At 36.6% G+C, this 21,254-nt stretch overlaps 2 protein-coding genes across 10 annotated transcripts in view; both read right to left on the bottom strand.

Annotated features, from left to right (window-relative positions):
- Nucleotides 1-5,322, bottom strand: part of LOC145993789 (chitooligosaccharidolytic beta-N-acetylglucosaminidase-like) — a 37,571-nt gene extending 32,249 nt beyond the window's left edge. The window contains exons 1-2 of the mRNA XM_083129592.1: nucleotides 5,248-5,322; nucleotides 4,745-4,924 (exon numbers count right to left, since the gene is read on the bottom strand). Of these exons, the coding sequence (XP_082985718.1) occupies nucleotides 4,745-4,857 (113 nt within the window). The 5' untranslated portion in view covers nucleotides 4,858-4,924; nucleotides 5,248-5,322. The remainder of the gene's footprint in view (nucleotides 1-4,744; nucleotides 4,925-5,247) is intronic.
- Nucleotides 5,323-12,815: 7,493 nt separating this feature from the next.
- LOC145993750 (chitooligosaccharidolytic beta-N-acetylglucosaminidase-like) overlaps nucleotides 12,816-21,254 on the bottom strand; it is a 122,617-nt gene continuing 114,178 nt past the window's right edge. For 8 of the 9 annotated variants that reach the window (XM_083129579.1, XM_083129526.1, XM_083129570.1 and 5 more), the window contains exon 3: nucleotides 12,817-15,828. In XM_083129579.1, coding sequence (XP_082985705.1) covers nucleotides 14,070-15,828 — 1,759 coding nt within the window. In that variant the 3' untranslated portion in view covers nucleotides 12,817-14,069. Of the gene's footprint in view, nucleotides 15,829-21,254 lie in introns of all 9 variants that reach the window. The other variant, XM_083129507.1, reaches the window with a different exon arrangement.

Genomic DNA, 21,254 nt, shown 5'->3' with positions numbered 1-21,254 from the left:
GTTAAATTAATACATTTATAATTTACATGCAAGGAGATTCTAATCCCGCAATAGGTCAAGCTGACGACCGCCCCAACCTCCACGCGACATCGCCAGCTGTTTCGTATCCTCGCGAGGCAACGGTCGAGCCGTCCAAGAGCTGGCCTAACCAAGTTGACACATGTGCAGAGTGTTGAAGAAGTACAGCGTGGAAGAAGGTTGTGGGAGGGGAAGGGGGTAGTCATAAAACACCCGCCGAACCCGTTTTCGCTTGGCACGACGAGGGACATAGCTGCCACCTTTAGAGATAAATCGCTAAATGTGACTGATTTGTAAGACCTTTGGGAAGTTATTCGTGATCTACTTTTCTGCCTACTTTTGAAAAAAATGACCGTAGTATTTATCCGTAGTGGCCGCGGTGGCTCAGTCGGTAACGCGTCTGACTACCATGCTAAAGGTCCCGGGTTCGATCCCCGGCCGGTTCAAATCCGGGAACTTATCCGGCGCCCACCCAGCGTCGAATAACATGGGTACCTGGGAAAAATCCTGGGGGGTAAAGGCGGTCAGGGGCGTGATGCTGATCACATCACCCCCAACTACGACCGGATCAAGAAAGTGTGGGGCGTTACCCCCACACCCCCTATACGCCTTCATGGCGTGGTGCTATGCACAGGGGAGCACTTCACTTTTACCTTTTAGTATTTATCCAAAGCTGAATGAACATTTAGATGTAAGATAGATGCGTCCGAAGTGCCATCTAAACTTTTATATTTTTTATAATGTAAAAAATCTTATGGTGATGCGAGTTTCCTTGACATTTCTATTACAACAAATGTCTAGGATATATTCGATGTCCAGTTGGAATACGTGTGCATGCGGAGGAGAAGGTGAGAGGATTTGTTTTTCCCTTCCTCCTATAATTGTGTTTTTAGGGAAGTGTTTTGTAGTGTATAAATATAGGTTAGTGAGTGAAGATTAATCGGATTAGTGCGTTGTTACTTATTACACACACTGTTTTCTACGATACCAAACGAGGATAAATTAAAAGTTAAACATCCTGGCCAGTGGCGCAATCACAAGGAGGGGCGGGGGAGAGGGCATCGCGGATTTTTTTTTTTTTTTTTTTTTTTTTTTTTTTTTTTTTTTTTTTTTTGCAATTTCTCGATCACGTTGGCACTACCCATCATAGTAGCCGCCGGCCGCCACTGAGTGTGAGTGAATCTTGTTTCTGAAGTTTAATTTCGAAAAGAGGTAGTTAAGGCTTTTACTATTAATGATGTTGTTCAGTGTGCAAAACAAGTGCAGATTTCTCCGTCGCGCCGTGGAGAGAATTCCGTGCTCATTAAGTACAGGGAGAACGTGTTCGTATTTTATTATTTTTGTTGTCCTTGGCCCGTAAACAACATCACATTAAATAGAGGGAAGATGAAAGATTGAACTTACGTCAGTTTAACTTTATCTTAGGCTAGAGGAAGTCTACCACAAAATCTATGACTAAATATGTATGGAATGTGAGCTGGAAATGATTTGGGTGGCAAAAAATCGGTTTATACATAATGCCAATCTGCAGTGTGTTACGTTTATTCTCGTGAAGCGCGTGTCGCCGGTAAGTTCGACGTGAAATCTTAGATTCGTTTCAGTCACGATATTTTCATTTCTAGACTGAAATTAGTTTAGTTGTCTAAGGACTCAAATGGAAGGTAAATGGCTTGTATATAATAAAAGCAAGTATTTTCAAGTGAAAATATTTGTATTTACATATTTTGCATAGTTTACCTACACGAGAATGAATGATGACGGTAAGATGAAATTGATGAATTGGGGGTTAAAAACGCTCAGGCCAAGACTAAAACACGGTATCGGGATTCATAGTCGACGATACAACGTATTTGACTACCGTGGCTGTTCAAACCTAAAAAAAAAAAATATCGAAATTATCTGTATTTCATTGTTAAAAGTTGTGTCCTTGATATCACCACACCACAGTACTCTATATTTTATATCTAAACTTGGAATACTTATCCTAAGCATAGGAAAATATGGTTGAATAGGTTTATTTTACTTCGCTTTTGTGGCACTTTTGGCTAATCACGACGATGAGGAAATTATTGAAGTGACACTCAAAAACAGCACCCATGCCAGGACTCGAACCCGGGACCCCAGGCATCGTAGCGCGATGTGCTAGCCACTCCGCCACTTAAGTCGTCAGAAAAATACGGTTTTAATTCAGTCGGCGCAATGTTTTACTTGTTGATTTTCGAGCTCAATCATACTGGATCTGATGTGATCAGCACCACGTTCCAACCGCCCTCACGGTTTCATCCAGTTACCCATTGATCAGAGGCTGTGTGAACCATAGAACTGCTTTATACATAGGCGTTGTCTGAAAAATTCCCACATGAGAACACAGTGCTGCAAATTGAAAATGTGTTTATTTTGAAAGATAAAATACTGTATTTTTTCTGGGCTCATAACCCATACCAAATTTGCCATTTTTACAAACCCATGGTTTTTCCTTCGTTCTCTATTCATTGTCATTGTTTATATAATGTGTACAGGTATTTCTCTATCACTATTTCCACGAATTTTTCTCTTGCATCGTACGTGTTTCTAAACAATTAATTTTTACGTATGCAGATGTAGAGGATGTCACCATCTTGTTTAGCGTCTTTTTTCAAATATTGAAGTTCACATTGGGTCAAGGACGTATTTAGGGGGTCCAGGGGAACCCCCCGAAAGATTTATCAAGTACTAAAATTAAATAATGAAAAATTTATTCGTTTAGCCGTTGTTATGTAATTTCCTCAGAACTTATTGTAAGAAGGATTATATTGGGATCATACGGCTTTGAAAACGGAAAGGATGTATTTAGGGGGTCCGTAACCCCCCCCCCTTCCCCACCCGAAAGACTTATTAAGTAAGAAAATTAAGAACCTTCGCTGCATTACACGCTCTTGTTCGGCTTAAACATTTTCTACCCGTTAGCATTAAAATCAAACTGGTGCAAGCACTTGTTTTTCCACACTTCGATTACTGCGATTCTGTCTATTCCGAACTACCAGATGATCTCGCTCAACGTCTTCAACGAGTACAAAACACCTGCGTCCGCTTTATTTTCGATGTGAAATATAGGGACCATTTATCCGTTTTCTTTACAAAGCCAAATTGGCTCAAATTAATTGATCGGCGAAAGGTACACCCTTCTCTATAAGACAATCAGTTCAAAGGAACCGGCTTATCTCTCGAGCAGATTCTCAATGCTTTCCGAATCACACAGCTTTGACACCAGATCCCGAGGGAGAACTCAACTACTCATCCCCCTTCATAACTCAAATTTTTATTCAAAATTTCACCGTTTCTACTTCTCGTCTTTGGAACTCACTGCCCCTCGAAATCCGGAACTCATCTTCAGCATATGTCTTTAAGACACAACTAAAACATTTTTTATTGGGCACAAATAGTTAGCACATTATATTTTAGTGAAAAATTGAATACAGTTAAGCGCAGAAAAACACTGAAAACCCTTATTCACCTTAATATTTCAAATCCCTGACTACTGTCATGAATATCTGATTGTGTGTGTGTATGTGTGTGTTTTGTTGTATGCTCGTGAGTATAGGTTAGGTTTTTATTCCCGTATGTATTTTTTTTTCTTATCATTTTTTTCTGTAATTTTTTTCTTTGTAATTTTATATTTATCTTTCTATATTTTAATATTTACCTTTCTATGTAATGGTTTAAATGTTGTTGTAAACATGGTTAAGTGGTAGAAAAGGCTACAAAGCCTTAACTTCGCCATGATAAACAAGACGCAATAAATAAATAAATAAATAAATAATGTAAATATTGTATAATTTCCTCTGAACTTATTGGAAGACAATAATTATATTTGGATCATACGGCTTTGAAGAACAGGAAGAACGTATTTAGGGGGTCCGGACCCCCTCCACCACCACACACACACACACACCCGAAAGACTTAATAAGTACGAAAATTCAATGATGAAAATATACTCGTTTAACATTTGTTGTATAATTTCCTCTGAACTTATTGGAAGACAAGGATTATGTTGGGATCATACGGCTTCGAAGAACGGAAAGGACGTATTTAGGGGGGTCCAGGGTCCGGACTCCCCGAAAGACTTGCCAAGTACTAAAATTAAGTAATGAAAACATTAGCATTTGTTGCATAATCGATGGCTATTAATTTCCTCTGAACTTTAAGAAGGCAAGGATTATATTGGGATCATACGGCTTTGAATGGCATTACAAAGAAGATTTATGTACACTACTACTCAAAATAATATGCATAGAATTTTACTCAGAAACTTACTTTTCTCAAACTATACATGTAACATCATTTTTATTTTTCGATAAATATTCAATTATTCGTCTATTTGACATTAATTTCATTGCCAAGGCACTTGTTTCTATGTAAGTTATTCCGATATTAACTACAGGTAAGCTACGTAATGAATATGCACTGTAATATCTCTATTCTTATACACTCTCTTTAACTAATCGTATAATAATAATATAATATTAATTTATGTATTATAATTAGTATTAATTTGATTTAATATAATTATTTTAATTTAAACATTATTATCATCATTATTATTGCTATTATTATTTCTGAGACACTTGGTTCGCCCCCCCCCCCCCGAAACATATTTCTAGATACGTGCCTGCATTGGGTAACACAAAGAGAATAAACATGGTGGTGGAAATGCTTGGTAATAATTATGAATCCCACTCTACTTACGTAGATTGTGTTTCATCGCTTTGAAGACCAATTCCCAAGCCGACTCCGAGGGCAACTGCTATAACAACCAATGAAACTCCTACTCCGAGAGCGATCTTCCTGTATTTGGACATCTTTAATGATCAACGTTTGCTGCATAAAATGTGTATGTATGCTGGGCATAAACAGCCACCTTTAAAGCTGTAAGTCCAATAAAAATTTGTTGAGTTGAGTTGAGTGAATAAAAAGTGAGAATAATAATAAACAGAAAATATTTAAGAAAAAAAAAACATGAATTAGCGTAACTACTTCATTTTAATAAGTTCGAGCATGGCCAACATTGAATTTAAAACAGCTATTTCTATCTGCAACATTTTCCAGTTCAAGTCACAGTTACAAACTTTTAGAAAGAAGAGACTTTACCACAGATTAACTTTACAATGACGCCTTACAGACAAACAGCGAATTTCTCTTTTACTGGACACACATTCATATAGCATAATAGGAAAAAGACTTTAACTTACCAATTGCTTCAAAATCGCAATACCATTAAAATGCGTTGTGATCCTTCGTAATGATTCAAGTTTCGTAATTTCTCAACTACATATAAGCTTCTTTATCTTTTCATATCAACTTCCTTAGATCACTCAAGCATAAACCTTCTTTCAATCATATTAGTGAATACTGGTATCTAATATTTCACAATGATATTTATTATCCTTATAGAACTTTTGTTGAGATAATCTCTTAATACACAACTCCTTTCTTCATTTATATCCCCCGGTATAAAATCCTGTGCAATGCTTCAAGTTCATTTTAAGGATTCCCTTATCTAGGAATTCCGCTGGATGATATATTTTGTTTCAATATTTCATTCGTTATTTGCTTATTTTATTTTTATTTCTAGGTTGGGCTCGAGGTTATAAAGGCTTATAATACAACAAACACATCCATTGTTTAAATTTTCCATCTATTCTGATTCCTTGTCCCACTTTTGGTTCGTTTATTCTACATTCGAATTCTATGATTTCAGTGCTATATCCATGTCACTCGAATTAGACATTTGTTTCTATGGGTGGGTTTCATGTGACGTGAGGATACGCACAGCCGCCATGTTTGCGGCCAATTCTATTTGTACTTTGTAAGGAAATATCCATCACGAAGTGTTCGTTACATCTGAACCAAATGCATGTTCGTTTTAAATCATGAATGTAAGGTGTTAGTATATCCCGCCCACCCGATTTAATTCCATATTTTTCCAAGAACTGGCCCCAATCATGGCTCTCGAAACCACAATACAGCAGTTTAGGACGTACGTGAAACACGCATATAGCTTGCGTTGTATCACCGCAATCTGTTGCTTACGTACAGTAAATGGGTTTTCCAGTGTAGAAGAGGTGGTACTCGTTCAAAAGTGTGTAGTTTGGGACGAAGTTTCACTTGTGAATTTCGTACTAAATTTCCATTGTATTTTTTTATGTACTTTTGTTTATGCGCTTGAACCAAGTATACTTGCGTGCAAAGAAATAGACCCACCTCACACTTTTGACATAAAATGTTTACTAATTCATACTTATAAGAATAAAGCAATGTTAATAAATTTTGGTTCACTTTAAGCGTTATTAAATTATCTTTCAAATAACATACTTCATGCTTCTTTTATTGTCTAATTTTCTTATTTTTCTTTGAAAAACAATTTACATGAAAAGTATGAGGTGGGTCTATTTATTTCAAGGAAAATGTATTTTGAAATGCCCTTTTAATTGTAGCAAAGCTTTCCAGTAGTTGTCATCCCAGCCAACGTCTCTTGCTGTTTAATATTCATAATTTGTTTGCATGTATTTAGAATTCATTTGCATAATTTACAATAACTTTGCATATCACTAGAATAATTTACATGTATGTATTTGCAAATTTATAACTTTTATGAATATATAATCATTTATTTTATGAAAAATATGTATATAGAAGGTAATTAGAGGTACTAAATGTTATGCATATGGTTTTAAATTCATTACTGCAAAGTATGTAATGTATAAAACGATAATATTAATGTTTATAATATTGAAAATAAGTTTTTATGGTAAATGAAACGCTATGAAGGGTGGTAAAAGTTCAATTACGATTTACGTTATGGTCCCGGTATTCGAACATGCGATATGTAACGGTAATAAATGGTTAGGCCTATAGTGTACTATGTAATAATGTTATTATGGTATGATATAAATTGATCCGAGACGCTAGACAGGAGACGGTGAACTCCGAAAATAGGGTAGGCGAGAAAGGAATTTGGGGCATGTGCGGTCAAGGTCAAATGACGTCAGAACGCCAGAACAAAGAAAGAACCCGATTGACCAATCAGAACCGGTTTTTTCCAAGGTCAATTACAACGCAAGAATAGGAGAAAGGTATGCAATGCCGTAGGTCAGGGGAGGGATTGGACCAGACACCAAAGGATGTCTGGGACTGCGCGGGTTGCCCCAAGGCACAGGACGCTGTAGCGTGGGTTTTAGGGTAGAACACTTGCATGTCAGAACAGGTTTCCGTCAAAGAGAACGAAGCGTAAGGGTTTTATATATGTACTAGGAAGAAGGGAGGGTTATCTGGGATGGGGCCTAAAGTTTTCACTATTTGCTTTTATCACGGGGTAACGAACCTACGACCCTTTGATTATTGATTTAGTTAGTACATTTATGTTACTGTGTGCTATTTAACATAATATTGAGTTTATTTTTTACCAAACTTTGACTTTATGTCAAATATTTCACAAGTTTGTATGTATTTTTACTCAAATAATACAATTTAAACGATTCTAGCAAGAGATTTATTACATTTTCAACACACAAACTGCGTTCTTCAATTTTTAATTGTTTACTTTTCAAGTTTTGGACACAAAAAGTGTGTCTTGTCAACTTTTAATTTATTTATTTTACCAAAATAACGCAACTTTATCTATTCAGTAAACATTTTTTATTATATTTTAGACTTACAAAGAATTTTTTCAACTTTTAATTTATTATTTTAGAAGTTTATGCTTATTTTTACCAAAATAACGCATTTTCATCTACTCAGGAAACATTTTTTTATTATATTTTAGACTTACAAAGAATTTTTACAACTTTTAACTTATTATTTTACAAGTTTATACCTATTCTTACTCAAATTACAAAATTCAATCTGTTCAGGAAAGACTTTTAGTTATATTTTCGACACACAAAGTGTGTGTTCTTAACTTTTATCTGTTTATTTCACAAGTTTAGTCTAATATTTACTCAAATAACACGTTTTGAACGTGTTTTTTATTACATTTTGGACACACACACACACACACACACACATAGAGAGAGAGAGAGAGAGAGAGAGAGAGAGAGAGAGAGAGAGAGAGAGAGATTCTTTCCAAGTTTACAGGATTATTCTCCAAGTTTACTCAAATAACACAATTTAAATGTGTTTTGAATTAAATTTTGTGCACACGAAGTGTGTTTCGTCAAGTTTATTTTATTTTACAAGTTTAGGCTTATTATTACTCAAATATCACAATTTAATCTATTCAGGCAACATTTTTTATTATATTTTACTCACAAAGACATTTTGTTAAACTTTTAACTTTTTATTTTACAAGTTTAGGCTTATTATTACTCTAACAACACAACTTAATCCATTCAGGAAGGATCTTTGTTACATTTTGGATGCACAAAGAGATGTTTTCAATCTTTTTACTGATTTTTTTTTGCAGGGTTTGTATTAATTTTTATTTATTTTGTTTTGTATCCGACATTCACTAATTTTTAACTTAGAGTTTAGTATTTATTTAAATCTTTTCAAAAACACTAAAGAGAAAGTACTTTTAGCTAAAATGTAAGCCACAGAATATATTATTATTATTATTATTATTATTAGGGTTTACTGATTTCCACTATGCCATTTTTTGTTTTGTATTTCTATATTAATTTAGGGCAGGTTACGCCTGCTACGGAGGAAAGTTTTTTTATTTTAGAGTTTGCTGAGTATTGTTACTGTTATACTAGGTAAAGTTTTCTAAATATATCAGATAGGGCTCCATATACTTTTGTTTTTGCTATTTTGGAGATGATGCGATCAGCACTACTCTCCATCTGCTTTTTATCTCATGTACCCAATATTATTTTGAGGCTTAGTGAATTCTAGAGCCTATTTATGCAGGAGAGAGGGCTTGAAAATTTCGATCCAAGGAAAGAATACCTTGTTCCCAGGTACCTTAGTTGGTATAGCGTTAGGCTTTTAACCTATCTGTCCAGGGTTCGAATCCCTGTCTGGGCTATTACAATTTTTAAATTTTGTCATCGAATCTTGTGCAGAATGGCTATAAAATATGTTTACAGTCTAAAAGATTATTATTTATATTTAAATTTCGCAAATAAGCTTTTAAGTTTCTCAAATATCATCATATTTAGCTAACAGTACAGCATAACCAGTATTTTTATAATAGAAATGTTCTGGTGGTAGAACCTACACCTACTGTAATATCTCTGTGGTATTAACTTATATGAAGCCCATAACTTTTGGGACTGTTTCTCCTCCGTTACATTTCCTCGCCAATTACCCTTAGCGTCGCGATTAGCCTCAGAAGCAAAAAAAGCGAAATCTTATATTTGTTCTTTTTATATCTCTGAAACCACCTATACTATAGAACTACATTTAATGAATTTTGCCGTCTTCCTGTTTGATCTGTTAAATAATCCAGTCAATAAAAATATACTTACATAGAAAAATCTGTTTTTCAGATACTTTAATCGGGTAATCTTCTTTTGCGTAGTTCTCAGAAATATAGAAAATCATAGTTCTTTATAAATTTAGCACCTGATATAGTTTAAATCAAAATCTATTTAGTGTAGTCCTGTGGCGCATTTGGTACATGTAGTTACTTGAACAGCAAATATTGGGTGTATAAAAGATAGCATTCTTGTGAAACAGTAAAACAATCAACCTCATTTCCTCGTAATATTAGCTGTAAGTGCTTCTTGCAGACTAATAAAGCTCTGGCGTGTGGTCCTATGTCACCTACAATCCTCTGTAAGATTCGTGTTGTCCTATAAATTGTCGATATACATGCTAAGTGCCTAGTTACAGCCTAAGCTTTTAGTTTCAATCAGAGGATTTCAGTGTTCAGATAGTGATTGTAGCCTCGTATAATAAACCAAATGGAAATAACCCAAGTGTTGATGTACCCAAAAAAAAACAGTAATACTTCAAAAATACATTGAAAAAGGCTATAAGACTAAATTATTCTTCTAGCATAGAAAAAAAGTTTAGCAAGTGGACCTATGGTCCATATAGTCAGTCGTCTCTGAACTTCGTCTTGTCCTGTGAATTGTCAATATATTGATAAATGTTTATATTTAAAAATGAAAAGAAACAATGTTGGTAAGCGTCCAGTCGTGGACCCCTCGGTAAAGGGATTTCAGTCTTTATAGACACACAATAATTTTCGTTACACTAAAAATTTGGCCTCGTATAAAGGCAAATAGTCGAAATGTTAAACATTTCGTGTACTTTAGCTTGAAATACAATAACAGCGTTACAGACATAAAAATTAAGCAAGCTTTGATATTCTAGTGGCACATAATAAGTATAAAATATCCTTTAAAATATTCTGACAAATAGTTGTGGGTTATCTGAGATCGAAATTTTCAAGCCCTCTCTCCTGCATAAATAGGCTCTAGAATTCACTAAGCCTCAAAATAATATTGGGTACATGAGATAAAAAGCAGATGGAGAGTGGTGCTGATCGCATCATCTCCAAAATAGCAAAAACAAAAGTATACTTTTCTTTAGTGTTTTTGAAAAGATTTAAATAAATACTAAACTCTCTAAGTTAAAAATTAGTGAATGTCGGATACAAAACAAAATAAATAAAAATTAATACAACCCCTGCAAAAAAATCAGTGAAAAAGTTGAAAACATCTCTTTGTGCATCCAAAATGTAATAAAAATCCTTCCTTAATGGATTAAGTTCTGTTATTAGAGTAATAATAAGCCTAAACTTGAAATATTATAAGTTAAAAGTCGAAAAAATGTCTTTGGGAGTAAAATATAATTAAAAAATGTTGCCTGAATAGATTAAATTGTGTTATTTGAGTAATAATAAGCCTAAACTTGTAAAATAAAATTGTAGAACTTGACAAAACATACTTTTGCATACAAAATATAATTGCAAATTCTTTCTTGAATAGACTAAGACGTCTTACTTTGGTAAAATAAGTATAAAATTGAAAAATAAAAGGGGAAAACTTGACGAAACACACCTCGTGTGTACAAAATTTAATTCAAAACACATTTAAATTGTGCTATTTGAGTAAACGTGGAGAATAATCCTGTAAACGTGGAAAAAAATCTCTCTCTTTCTGTGTGTGAGTGTGTGTGTGTATGTCCAAAATGTAATAATAATAAAAAACACGTTCAAATCGTGTTATTTGAGTAAATATTCGGCTAAACTTGTGAAATAAACAGATAAAAGTTGAGAACACACACTTTGTGTGTCGAAAATGTAACTAAAAGTCTTTCCTGAACAGATTGATTTGTGTAATTTGAGTAAGAATAGGTATAAACTTGTAAAATAATAAGTTAAATGTTGCAAAAATTCTTTGTAAGTCTAAAATATAATAAAAAATGTTTCCTGAATAGACAAAATTGCGTTATTTTGATAAAATGATAAGTTAAAAGTTGACAAGACACACTTTGTGTGTCCAAAACTTGAAAAGTAAACAATTAAAAATTGAAGAACGTAGTTTGTGTGTTGAAAATGTAATAAAAACTCTTGCTAGAATCGTTTAAATTGTGTTATTTGAGTAAATATACATAAAAACTTGTAAAATATTTGACATAAAGTCAAAGTTTAGTAAAAAATAAACTCAATATTATGTTAAATAGCAGACAGTAACATAAATTTACTAACTAAATCAATAATCAAAGGGTGGTAGGTTCGTTACCTCGTGATAAAAGCAAATAATGAAAACTTTAGGCCCCATCCCAAATAGGCCTCCCTTCTTCCTAGTACAGATATAAAACCCTTACGCTTCGTTCTCCTTGTTCAAGATACAATTCTCACTCCAATCTAATTGGGTATCCCAAAATCTTTTTTTCTTGTATTCTAGTTAAACCTTGGGCTACTTTGACAGAAACCTGTTCTGACATGTAAGTGTTCTACCCTAAAACCCGCGCTACAGCGTCCTGTGCCTTGGGGCAACCCTGAGCGGAATATTAATTGGCTGCAGAAACCGGTTATACAAGCGACGCATAGCTTCAGGGATTTAACCTTGACGGCGCAGTCCCAGACATCCTTTGGTGTCTTGTCCAATCCCTCCCCTGATCTACGGCATTGCATACCTTTCTCCTATTCTTGCGTTGTAGTTGACCTTGGAAAAAAACCGGTTCCGATTGGTCAATCGGGTTCTTTCTTTGTTCTGGTGTTCTGATGTAATTTGACTTTGACTGCACATCCCCCAAATTCCTTTCTCGTCTTCCCTCACCGCGGAGTTCACCGTCTCCTGTCTAGCGTCTCTGATCAACTTATATCATACCATAATAACATCATTACCGTTACATATCGCAGGTTCGAATACCGGGACCATAACTTAAATCGTAATTGAACTTTTACCACCCTTCATAGCGTTTCATAAACCATAAAAACTTATTTTCAATATTATAAACATTAATATTATCGTTTTATACATTACATACTTTGCAGTAATGAATATAAAACTATATGCATAACATTTAGAAACTCTAATTACCTTCTGTATACATATTTTTCATAAAATAAATAATTATATATTCATAAAAGTTATAAATTTGCAAATACACAAATGTAAATAATTGTAATGATATGCAAATTTATTCTAAATTATGCTAATAAATTCTAAATACATGCAAATAAATTCTAAATACATGCAAACAAATTATGAATATTAAACAGCAACAGACGTTGGCTGGGGTGACAAGTACTATTTCCCTTTTCCATTGCAGCGTGCCATGAAGTCACATAAGGTGCGGGAGGGGGACCTAGGCTCCAGGCTCCTGCCACCTTCACCAAACTGCTATTGTTGTGAGATCAAACTCTCTTTATTGCGTGAAAACTCTTCCAAATATTTTTAACAATCAAATGTATTAATAGTTCAATTTTTTAGAAAGAAACCAAAGGCAAATATAATTATATTCAAAATAATCAGCATTTTATGATAAAAACTCTTTTACGAACATTTGTCTGGAAATCAAGCAAAATACATTATAATGATCCTGCAAGTAAAAATACATTTATATAATTGCGTACATTACTGTTTGATAGATTGAAGTAACTACATCCAACAAGAAATCTGATTTTTCTAGCAGTTAAAGCATAAAAAAATATAGCGTTTTGAATTTTGAAATACTTGCTGGCTACATGAAAAAATAAATTGTTTCAATGAAATTCATGTGCGTACAAAAAAGTGTTTGCAGGTATGTACGATATAGGCCTATGTAGGCCACAATTTTAAATTTTACACCCTTGCAATGTAATATATTTTATCATTCACTAATCTCTGTGCTTATGCACACGTTATTGTTCATTTTCCGACAAAATAGTCATATTTGTTACAGTGGAAGAAATAAAGCTTAATTTTTTAAAACTTGTTTACCAATTTGAATTAAAATTTGTACTCTTTAAAAAAATCATAAATAATATATTTTGACAACAATAATTCTGTCAACATACATAAAATCTTTGAAACTATTATGTACAAAAAACTTAACTACAAAACATGTCTTATTTCTAAGTGTAATACTTAATGGAGAATGCAACATAACTTAAAAGCCGTAATTATGACAGCTGAAGAACTTTTACCGTAGAGAATAAATTTTTATAGTATTCAATGTGAGGCATTTTGAAAAATATATACACTACCTAACAAGAACATAAAAATCTTTAAGCTTATTTGAAACGACAAAATTGTTTCATATTATGCTCTGTGAATACGAACGGTAATGTTCTAGACTGAATAGGTCTTATAAATTGTCCATGACTGTCGTTTCATTAAAATATGTTTATCTTTTTCATTAATACATATATACACACGTAATTCTTCGACAAGTCTTAAAAATGTTATTTTCCGAAAAATAATGACTCTTGGAATATCACAGATGTCTTTCACTGGCATCAGCAACATGAACATAACTCGCGTCTCATGACGTCACTTATCAAAATTTATCACAGGAAAATCGAAATCACAGTTTATCACCTGTAAATATTATTCTCTAGCGCACACGTACACACCACTAAACGTCATGAGTTATTCGGTAACGATTGTGTAGTCCTTTTACAAAAAGAGGTTCAGACACATTCCTTGGCATTTTGGTAGCACCATTCGGGTGACACGGCGTCTGCCGAAATACCCCTGCTTACAAGGAGTTGCCTCTGGTAACCCATCCTCGCGTGGGCTTCCCATGCTGTGCCCTTTGGGTTGCTCCACAGTCTCTCTGCTAATGCCGCACCCCTTGGCCACATTCTAGTGTCTAGGGAGAACTCGTCGACCTGTTCCGACCACAAACAGGCCTCACCGCCAAGCATAAGCTCTTTCCTCCCCTTGTCTGGGACATTATGGGAGTCCATGATGGCGTCAGGATTGTTGTCGTAAACCTTCATCCACGTGGAGTAAGGGTTGCACGCGCCCTCGTAACCGGAGCGCCAGGAACCGAACCCGCAGTCCAGGTACCAGGCATCAACGTTAGAGAGTATTACCCTGTAACCCTTTTCCATCAGGAGCCCTAGCGAAGGGTCTCCTCTACCGCCCCACATCTGCAACACGTATGTGTCCTTGTCCAGGTAGTCTGCGATGGTGGAAGGTTCTGTCAGCTTGCTTGTCCACAACATCACCACCGGCTTTTTCCCTCCGCTCGCTCTGATCAGCGACTTCAGCGCCCTGTCTTGGAACTTCCCCCAAATGTCTGTCATCGCTTTCTGAGCCACTGTCCAATCCTTGTAGTTGTGAGTCAAGTTGACGGCCGCCATAATTTCGTCACTTTTCATCCAGCATTGATAGTTGACCTCGTCACCACCCATATGGAAGATGTCGCTCTTGAACACCTCTTGCATCTCCTTGTAGAGCTCGTGCAAGACTTTGTAAGTGTAGTTGTTGACCGGGTTCAGCTGTCCGCAAGGGGGTTCCCCGCAAACGTAACCCCACGGCACCTCGTTAATGCACAGGGATAGCTTCCCTTTACCCTCAACCTCTCCCCACTGCCACCCGTTCCCTGCGTGTGCAGGGGCGTCCAACTCCGGGACAATCCTCACCCCTCTGACGCGAGCGTACTCCACCAACTCGCTGATATCCTCAGGGGTGTAGACTTTATCAGGAGAGTAAGCCCCCCACTCGGCCATCTGAGGAATGGCTGCTGATTGAAAAGGGAAGCTGTGTGAGTCGGTGATGTGCCAGTGGAAAGTGTTGAGCTTGTTCGCAGCCATCGCGTCCAAAGTCCTCTTGATGGCGACGACACTGAAGAAGTTGCGCGAGGTGTCCAGCAGCAGTCCGCGATACGGATATACAGGAGAGTCGGACACAAACGCGGAATCCACAATCTGGAGTCTATTCGACACGTCATCGTAGGTGATCAACTGACTCAGGGTTTCCAGAGCGTGTCGAGCACCGAAAAAAGTCTCTGCCTCAATCTCCACTGACAACTTGTGCTTCTTAGTCCTGGATACACTGAGTGTGTAGTTCTCCAAGGTGCTAAGAGTCAGATAAGACTCATCAGAGTTCACAGACACTTCCACACTAACATCCACAGCGCCTTTAGCCTCATCGAACGGCGCAATCCTCTGGATATTACCTCTGAAGATTTCAGACGCGTCTGATATCAAAGAGCCGATCCCTGGGTTGGGAACTTGTATATCCTGAAATGTAACCTGCTGCAGGCTGAAGGGCAACATTGACATGCCCAGGGTGACCTTTCCTGTAGGCAGGGGCCATAGGGCTCCGGTAGGTCCGCAAAGGGTCTTGCACACATTCAGACTCTGCTGGGCTTTGTCCGAGGCTTTCCTGCGCTTTACACATCGATTCTTCTCGCATTCCCATGTCCACAGTGAAGGGATCCTGTAAAATCAAAAATGTCATCAGTATTACCAAACTCGTCGCACTGTTGCCATGTAGTTATTTTTCAACAAACAAAATATAAGACAGTACACAGGCTACAAGTTCATTTCATCAATCGTGCACACAAAAGTGAATCCATTCTGGCCAAAATTAAGAATTTTCTGTTAATAGTAATAGAAAATATCAAAGAAATTTTTAATACATAGTAAAGGTTTGAGCACTATGAGAGGATATTGAGATACATTAATTTGATAACTTTTAAGCAGGGTGGTACTGGAAGGGGGCGGATGAGGTGAATTTCCTCCGTGGTTTCTACATTCCCTAATAGTTGCTCATTTTTCGCACTTTGGTTGGTTATAATTTCTTGAAAGAATTTAAAGAGTAATTATTGCAATCTCCCACACGATTTTTTCAAATATCACGCTAATTTTTGGCACTACAATGTTGTAATTTTAGTATGGGAATGAGATACAAAATGAAATGTAAAATCCTCACACCATCCTTCCGAAGACATGGTAGCTAATATTTTCGATAATTACACTGTGCGACAATGAAAATTGCCGCAGAACAAAAACATGTGATTCCTATGGAGTTCAGTGCCCTGATGATGATAGTGAAAACCGTTTCTCGCTATCACCTAAACTTTTCTCTGGAAACGCAATTTTATCAGCGCACGACTGAATGTTATTGTTATCGCGGCGCTTATCAGCACAGCCTGTTACTAGGGCTCGATAGTGCATAGGGTAGGGATAGATAGCCACTTGGTTGAGGAATAGTGGAGTTGCAGTTATTTGCATCAGTCACGCGGTGGCTCAGTCGGTAACGCGTCTGACTACCATGCTAAAGGTCCCGGGTTCGATCCCCGGCCGGTTCAAATCCGGGAACTTTCCTAACGATGGAAGCGGCCCCGGCGCCCACCCAGCGTCGAATAAACATGGGTACCTGGGGGAAACCCTGGGGGGTAAAGGCGGTCAGGGGCGTGATGCTGATCACATCACCCCCACTCATGAAAGTGTGGGGCGTTACCCCCACACCCCCTATACGCCTTCACGGCGTGGTGCTATGCACAGGGGAGCACTTTACCTTTTTACAGTTGCTAGTGTCCTGAAGTGTGTGTAGTGCAAAACCCCTAACGTGAAGTTGTGCGTGTTCGCGTGTTTCTTGTGTTGAGGAATGTCTAGGAAGTGTGTTAATTCACCAAAACTTATCTGTTGTGTGTGGTGACTTTACGACGAAGTCCCAAAGACATCTCATTTTCCCGCTCGTCAAAGAGGCGTAGAAGTGTATTTTGAATCAAAGGTAGATGAGGGTAAGTCTTGGGCACCAAAGAACTGTTTCTCACGTTGCTCCCGCTGTTTAAGAGGATGGTTGCATGGAACCCACCCATGTATGCCATTTGCCGTACCACAGTTGTGGAAGGAATCTAGAGACCACATAACAGATTACTACTTTTTGTTTAACGAAAGTAACAGGAAACTCAAGTAAATCAAAACACAAAATTTCATATCCAAATTTGGAATCTGCAATGTGCCCAGTTCCACATTCTGATTCTCTCCCAGTTCCAAAACCACCAGCAGAATGGACACTGGAAGATGAAACAGACGATGGAAGTGACCAACCAATAGATCACGAAGATCTTGATTACACGCCATCTACATCACAGCCCCAACCACAGCCATTTTCACAGGCAGAAATGAACGATCTTGTAAGAGATCTAAATATTTCAAAAAGGGAAGCATAATTGCTTGGTTTTCGTCTTCAAGAAAAAACCTGCTACAACCAAACACTAGTATATCATTCCGTAAACGACAGCTTGGTCTTTACACTTTTTTCTCAATGGCAGAGTGTCTGGTATATTGTAATGACATAAATGAGCTGCTTACAGAATTTGGAATGATTCACAATCCGGAAGAATGGCACCTATTCATAGAATCTTCAAAACTAGTCTTAAAGCTGTTACCTTGCATAACGGAAACGAGAAACCTTCGATACCAGTGGAACATTGCGTTCAGTTAAACGAAACCTACAAGAACATGAGACTACTTCTGAAGTATATTGGCTATTCGAACCACAAATGGAAAATCTATGGTGATCTCAAAGTTGTGGAACTTGTGTTGGAAATACAGACTCGTTACACAAAATTTTTGCTGTCTCTTGTGTCACTTGAACAGTCGGGCCAGGAAAGACCATTAGGTAGTGAAACAGTGCTTTCGAGAGAAAGCTCCAATCCAGGTGAAAAAAATGTGTCGCATGAACCCCTTGTTGACAAAGACAGTGTGCTGTTACCACCGATCCATCTGAAATTGGGCTTCATGAAGAATTTTGTGAAAGCAATGGACAAAGATGGCAGGGGTTTTCAATTTTTACTGTCCAAATTTCCTGCGATTAGTACTGCAAAAATAAAGAAGGTATTTTCATTAGGCCTCAGATTCGTGACTTGATGAAAAACAACTTTTAAAGAGTTGCTGACAGGTACTGAGAAGGCAGCTTGGCTTGCCTTCAAAGATGTATGCAACAATTTCTTGGGTAACGTCAGGTATGACAATTACAGGGAACTGATTGAACACATGCTGGACTGTTACAAGGCTGTGGGATGCAACGTGTCTTTGAAAATAGATTTCCTGCATTCTCCTTTGAATTTTTTCCCCACCTAATCTCGGAGATGTGAGTGACGAACATGGTTAACGATTTCACCAAGATATCGCTGCCATGGAAAGATAATATAAGGGAAGATGGTCATCAAACCTTTTGACTGCTGGACACTCTTACAAGAAGTTTCACCATCCACCCACAAACTGAAAGTTTCCAGGACACGTTTCTAACTTATAAGTACATTTCAAGCTTTTTGCAGCTTTTCGTACATTTTTTTATGTTTTGTAATACAAACAATTAATTTTGTTCCATGATCTGTATTTTATCTAGCTACAGGTTCCACCTGTACTGTAATTGAGTCGTTTCCAAGTGTCGCTATAGTTGCTACTTTGTTCTTCATGAATTACAATATGAAATATAGACTAAGTGGTACATGTGGCATATCTTTTCCAGAACAATTGGTACGTGATAGAAAATTTCTGATTTCATTTTCGTAATCAGCATATTCGATTTAGTAAAGAACACCTTCTTTCATTTCGCGGCAAGACACAAAGTTCAAATTTGTTGCACTGTGTTATCAAGTGTAATATATGTATGTAATCAGTGGCGGCGATTAGTTAACCCCACTTTTTGCCACTTTTGCCCCCTCACTATGCTAAAGCTTATATAACAAGGGAAAGTAAACTGTCATTGCGCCCCCCCCCCCTAGCTTTGGAACCTAATCGCTGCCACTGTATGTAATATATGTTTCAATGGAGGCAGAAACATACATTATTGCAATATATTATTTTTGACATTGCAATAAGTCATTTTGACCATCTCTTCATTTGAAATGTTTCCTGAAAATTGCTGTTTTCCAAGGTATTATAAGTACGCAAATGTACCGGTACAAGACGAAAGAAAAATATGTCTTTCGAACTGAACTGCGTAGAAAAAAAAAAAAAAAAAAGTTTTACTCGAAACATATTAGGGTCTACATGCATGAATATGTGTGTCAGTATAAGTTAAAATTAAAATAAATGCAAAGCACACCGTTATTATTAAGAGTGAACTTAAAATAGAAGAAATAATAACAGATACACGAGAAGAGTGACTTCGAACTAGTTGCAGTTAGAAGTTGATACTATTTAAAGTATTACAGAATGAGATTAGAGTAATTGATGACAACCATATGGAACTGCCACTTTCAATTTGCAAAATAAGGTTCAAGAATTCGCATTAAATCTTAAAGGTTTGTGGTGAACAATGATTTCAAAATTTGTAACATGGACATGTTTACTTTCATTCTCAATTGAATACATATACAGTAGAGTACTTTCCATGACCATTTTCATTAATCTCTCCCTTGCATCTCTTATTTTAAGGAATTCGTTTTTACGAATGTTGGTTGTCAAGTGCTTGTTTAGAGTTTTGATTCGATTCTTGAAGCTCATATTGCGTAAACAAAGAGAATCAACATGTTGATGGTAGTACTTATGCTCTACTCCACAAATCTTAATTTTATGTTAAAATCAGTGCTAGAAGTGGAAGGACATGTAGGGATTCCACCCTCATATTTAAGAAAATGTCTGTTCAAATCCCCAGTTACACAGAGAAAACTATCTTCGAATTAACGGAACACGTTTGGTTAGTTTTGTTGATAACCATGAACATAAAAGTTGGTAGTCTTTCCTAACTTTTGGAATTTTGACCAATGTATTTGGTAACTAAACAAATGTACACGTACAAAATAATTTGATTCTCTTGATAATCTGTTTGTCACCTATTTAATCAAATATGTTTGTGAGAAACTATTTTTTGGTTATTTGAAATGAACTTTTTCCTCCGTGTAGGATAGTAGTGATTTGCGTATTCCGACCCACACTGTTAGAGGTTACCGTTAAATTTACAATATCTTGCCGTTAAACATTTAAGAACCTGCCTGTTAATTTATAAAAAAACCGGTACAACTGTTATATAATTCAATTTGAATATTTTATCATGCATAAAGATAAATAATCATTCTAAATTACAGTTGCTTACACCATAAATATATTGTCTAAAATTGAATTATTCAAATTACATTAATTAGGGCAACGATGTCATCACCGTTTCTACTTTAAAAACAGTCACGATCATTTTGTTTAACGGTACTTGGGATGGCAGCGAAAATTGACTGTTTAGACCGTTATTTCCTCAGTCAACTTTTTACAATGCAACTGCTTCATTGTCTCCCCCCATTTAACCCACGCTCCGCCACCGAGTATTTTCGACTTCGAGGACTGATTAGAATCTTTTAATATGCAAATCATAACTTCGAGCAAAACTAAATGTTTAAATTGTTCTTACTATGAGAAATAAACATAATGAACGTTAACAGGAGCAACTTGTAATATAACTTAAAATTAACTCCAAAATTTCATCTCTTGAGTTTTCCAAGGCGGCTGGCCAAGTGCAACAAGTGCAGATGTTTTCACCTAATTTTCAAATTAATATTGACATTTTTCATTTGTTTGTTAAATTAAACTATTTCCCAGCAGAACGCACACGATAATACTAAAATAATACGCCTCTCGGCGCTATGCACGTGAAGAGTACGTCGTAGCATAAAGAAACTAAGGGCAGACGCCGCCAGGTTGAGGAAGACTATAGCCGGTTGTCATGGCAACGGTGACGTCACCTAGCGTTTGCCTTGAACAGGTGTCGCCTTGTAGGTGCAACAGTTCTCTCGTCGACAGAAAACATTGCACCCAGTGGTTCTGGCAAAATCGTTGCGTTCTCGCGAGATCTTGTTCCGCGTGTGTGTTTCGCGTTTCCTATCGTGTGTTGTGTTCACGTGTTGAGCTGTGGTTTGT

This window comes from Lepisma saccharinum, chromosome 1 (assembly GCF_977018435.1).
Source record: "Lepisma saccharinum chromosome 1, izLepSacc3.1, whole genome shotgun sequence".
Lineage (NCBI taxonomy): Eukaryota > Metazoa > Arthropoda > Insecta > Zygentoma > Lepismatidae > Lepisma > Lepisma saccharinum.
Note: the sequence above shows the minus strand (reverse complement) of the source record. Positions and strands in the feature narration are given on the sequence as shown.